This window comes from Penaeus vannamei, chromosome 7, assembly GCF_042767895.1.
Source record: "Penaeus vannamei isolate JL-2024 chromosome 7, ASM4276789v1, whole genome shotgun sequence".
Lineage (NCBI taxonomy): Eukaryota > Metazoa > Arthropoda > Malacostraca > Decapoda > Penaeidae > Penaeus > Penaeus vannamei.
This window is the reverse complement of record NC_091555.1, coordinates 43,911,218-43,915,654: the sequence shown is the minus strand read 5'-3', so window position 1 is coordinate 43,915,654 and position 4,437 is coordinate 43,911,218. Positions and strand designations below refer to the sequence as shown.

Below are 4,437 nucleotides of genomic sequence, written 5' to 3'. Positions count from 1 at the left end.
GAGAGAGAGAGAGAGAGAGAGAGAGAGAGAGAGGGAGGGGGGGGGGGGAGAACAGCAAGGGTAAGTGGGAGGTAGAGAGAGGAGGAGGAAGAAGGGCAGCAAAAAGGAGAGAGTAGTAGGGGGGGGAGAAGAGGAACAAAATCAGCACGAATGAGAGAGTGGGAGAGGAAGAGAGAGAATAGGAGGAAGAGAAAGAAAAGAAGGAAGTAGGAGGTAGGTAGGAAAAAGAAAGAAAGCGGGGGAGGCAGAAGAAGGGAGGCCCGGATGCCTCACAATCCTCAATCTGATTTCCTTTATGTACTATATTAACCATCCTCTCAAGGTAAAGAATGAACGGCAAAGAAAATGGAGTTTGCTATTAACTGAATATTTTATTATTTTTGCTTCAGAAAATACACTAAAGAGTGATGACCCTGTTGCTCGTCCTGACCTGTGGAACGTGATGTCGCCGTTGCTTCTCGTGACCTGCGTCCTGTTAGGTCTTGGGAACCTTTGGGGTCTCGCGGAACTCAGCCAGCGAGGGGCAGGGAGCATGCAAAGACACGTTCACAAGAAAAGAAGAAAACAAATGCAGTATCGTACGAGGTCGTGTTGCCATCGCGTGTGCCTAGTTTGGAAGGAGAGTGGATGGAAGAATAATTCAATCCTAAAAAAACAACTAAAAAAGGGAAAGAAAAAATTATTAAAACGTATATATAAAATAAGAAAATCATATGGAAAATCATGAAAGTCAAATGATTGGCAAGTCATTGCGAAAGCACTCTTGTAAAAGGAGGAATTGGTAGCTTCTAGAGACAGGAAGGAACGAGATGCCGCTGCGCTTCCGTCTTAGTGTTCGACCAAAAAAGCTGTCGTAAGGAGTGTCTGTGTGTGGCGGTTCTTATTTTTAGGAAGATATTATTTCGTGTGTAAAATATCCTCAACGCATGTGATCTATCGGGATTTTTTCCACCTTTTTTAAGGATTGAGGGAACTTTTACTTTTACTGGTCACGTGTGTATGTTGGCGAGCAGGATAAGTCCTAAGTTATGAGTAGTTTTTCTGAATTTTCTTTACCAGAGGTGTGCCTTCGCCTAGCTTGGATTCTATTAATAACTTGGATTCTATTAAATTTCGGTCGTGATCCGGATCCAGGGTTTTTTGGACGATTGCATCATCAGCCCTACTGGCTTGCCTCCGTCAAAGAGATTATATTTACGGACGTCAGCTATGTGCTTGAGAAAGGTGATTTTAATCTAATTCTCGAAGTGTGAATGTTTTAGTTGCGTCAGTGACCTTATTGCCTTGGCGGAGGTATGCGCTGTCTGAGTGCTCCTAGTTTACCTCTTGATTTCCCTTCCTTTCATGGCGGCGAGCTCTGAAATGCCACCAACAGCTATATCATTTTTTTTTATTATCACATCATCACTTACACTGAATCGTCACCGAGCTTGCTTCACCTCGAGCGAAAGGAAGCGGAATAAAACGTGATAATCCACACAGACACCGAAGCGGATGCCTTCCCTCCCCACAGGTCGCGCGGCCCTTCAAGCGGACCATGAGGCTGCTGCGTCTGCTTGCTCTGTGCTTGGGCGTCTTCCTGTCGGCGGCCGATGCCAGCGGACCCCGAGGTAGAGTAGCGTCTTCCTTCTTCCTTGTCTTGTCGGGCACCAAGCGGCCCAAGACACACACGTGCACAGATAAACACGCGGTTGCAAGTATGGTGTGATGATGAAGATGATGATGTGCATGATGCTTGATGGTGAAGATGATGATGTGCATGATGCTCATGACCAATTTCAAAGTCTGAAGGAGTAAGTGCTGCCTCATGCATTCCGTTGCCTTTCTCCGCGCAGGATGTGTCATCACGGAAATGAACAATAATACTGTGGAACTAAAAGATGAAACAAGAAAACCCTTCTACCTGTGGCCTGGTTCCTCTCTGTCTTCGCTATCCTTCACATCGTTTTTAAATGCCACTGGAGATGAGGAAGTAGTCGAGACATTCAATTTGAAGAATGAGACTCAGCTTCTCCCTAAGGAATGGAATCAGATAGAATTCTCAACCACAAAGGTAACCAGAAAAGTCCGTCTTAGAAAGTGATTTACAGAATATTCCCAAAGTATCATTCGATATATCAGAACTAAACTTACATCATTGTATTTTTTTCCTCAGACAAATATCAGAAGCTTTCCAAGTGTGTCCATCCCGGCTATCAATGTGACTCGAATCCTGGGAAACTGCTCAAATTGTTCACTGAAAGAGCTACAAATAAAAGTAGAAGGGAGGGCCATGCTTGCCTTTAATTGTTCAAACAACACCAAACCTACATCTTTCTTCGCTGACCATCGTAAGGATGCAATCTCTGCAGGTGAGAAAATGACACGAGAGATACTTTGATGTCATGAACTACCCCTTCGATCCTGAAAAGAATGTGTGATAATATGCGATATATTTAACTATTAACAGCATTGAGATGCATGGATAAATTTATCTGTCGTATGTCTTTATATAGACAGAGCAGTTTATTTCCATCAATATACTACAAGATACATGACTTCATTCCCGCAGTTTTTTGTATACAGATTTAACAAATATTCTTGTCAGTTATGCTAAAATAAGGACGGTCTTGCTGTTGAGCTTCTCAGGAATACCGGATATCAATAAAGGAGGCAATTAATAATAATAATAATAAAAATGAAACAATCACACATAAGTCGGAGTTTTGCGAAATCATCTTTAATGCATTCCTTTCCATTTTTATTTCTTATCGCTAAATGTGTTTCACTGAGGATTGAAATTTCTTTTCAATTTTAAGAATGGACACGCAAGATAAAATGATCGTGTGGATATTTCGCTGATAACCATTCATTTTTTCTATTGCCTGCAGAGGTGACACTGCCCTCAGAAAACAAAGCGAAGGTCCCGTGCGTGTCAAATGATGTTTGGCGAATCAGTTTGCTGCTGCTTCTGCCGATCTGTTTCCTGTCGGTCCTGCGCAACATTTGGACCTCCGTGAGGCGCGGCAGGCGGAGCGCAGGAGAGACAGCCCGCCGCCAGGAGGACGACCTGCCCTTGGTCTCTCTCGGGGCCCAGGACCTGCCCCCACCCGTGCCGCCCTGCCCTCTCGAATTCCCGCCTGAAGAAGCCGTGAGGAGGGAGCGAGGCATGAGGGGGCACCGCCATGCCCCTCAGTCGACAGAGGGTGAACATGTGTATGAGGAAGTTCCGGTGGGCGCGGCAGAGGCGGCCACTTCGTACGAGAGCGTGAATAGCATTTACGGCGCCCTTCCGTAGGCGGGAGTGGCCTCCTCCGGGTCGCAAGCCTTCTTCAGGAGCGGAGTCGGGCCGCCCTCGCTCGGCCCTTTGGTCGCTCGCTGCGTCGGCAACACTACGGTGCAGTTGCTTATTGTGGCTTTGTCTCTGGATGCATTGATGTGCATATGAATACCACATACACGCATATACATATATATGAATATAAAAGTATTTATATATATGTATATATATAGGTATATATATGAATAATGAATATATATGTATATATGTATATATATGTATATATATATATATATATATATATATATATATATATGAATTTAAATATGTATATATAGACATGCATATATATGTGTATATGTATGTATGTATATATATATATATATATATATATATATATATATATATATATATATATATATATATATATATATATATATATATATATATATGTATCTATATCTATATCTATCTATCTATCTATCTATCTATCTATCTATATGTATGTATGTATTTATATATATATATATATATATATATGAATATAAATATGTATGTATAGATATATGCATATATATATATATATATAATTATATATATATATACATACATATACATACATGTGTGTGAGTGTGTGTTTGTGTGTGTGTTTATGTGTGTGAGTGAGTGAGTGAGTGTGTGTGTGTGTGTGTGTGTGTGTGTGTGTGTGTGTGTGTGTGTGTGTGTGTGTGTGTGTGTGTGTGTGTGTGTGCGTGCGTGCATGCGTGCTTATTCCTATGTAAATAAATGTTTGTATTATATATTCATATTGATCTTTTCAATATGATCACAAAGGTCATTAGGCTCATCCGTGTGTTTGAAAACAAATACATTTTTTCCGTTTTGCTTATTCTCTTATGTGCAAGTGTTTTTCGAATCTTTTGTTTATGTCTTTATGAACTAACATTCAAAGTAAAGTGTTGCCTTGGTTTTCAGTTTCTTTACCTTTTTTTTTTTAGACCGGGTGAAACACGTACACAGACAGACAGACAGACACACACACAAACCCACAAAGATGAAAAAGCAAAAACAAAAAGAAACAATAGACAGCATAAAAAAATCAGAAAAAGAAAAGAGAAAATATGTATAGGGGGAAGCAACCGAAGAATATGAAAAAAACGAAAGAAAATGAAAAAAAG

At 40.9% G+C, this 4,437-nt stretch overlaps 1 protein-coding gene across 1 annotated transcript; it reads left to right on the top strand.

Annotated features, from left to right (window-relative positions):
• The first annotated feature begins 665 nt into the window (after positions 1 to 665).
• Positions 666 to 3,465, top strand: LOC113828561 (uncharacterized). Its single transcript, XM_027381564.2, has 5 exons — positions 666 to 928; positions 1,514 to 1,610; positions 1,836 to 2,053; positions 2,156 to 2,351; positions 2,871 to 3,465. Exons 2-5 carry the CDS (start codon positions 1,538 to 1,540, stop codon positions 3,275 to 3,277), a joined length of 894 nt encoding a protein of 297 aa, XP_027237365.2. The 5' UTR covers positions 666 to 928; positions 1,514 to 1,537; the 3' UTR covers positions 3,278 to 3,465.
• Positions 3,466 to 4,437: the final 972 nt, after the last annotated feature.

Coding starts and splice junctions, on each gene's coding strand:
- LOC113828561 (XM_027381564.2), top strand. CDS start 1,538: ATGAGGCTGCTGCGTCTGCTTGCTCTGTGCTTGGGCGTCTTCCTGTCG. Junction 1,611..1,835: donor CGATGCCAGCGGACCCCGAG/GTAGAGTAGCGT, acceptor TTCTCCGCGCAG/GATGTGTCATCACGGAAATG. Junction 2,054..2,155: donor TAGAATTCTCAACCACAAAG/GTAACCAGAAAA, acceptor TTTTTTCCTCAG/ACAAATATCAGAAGCTTTCC.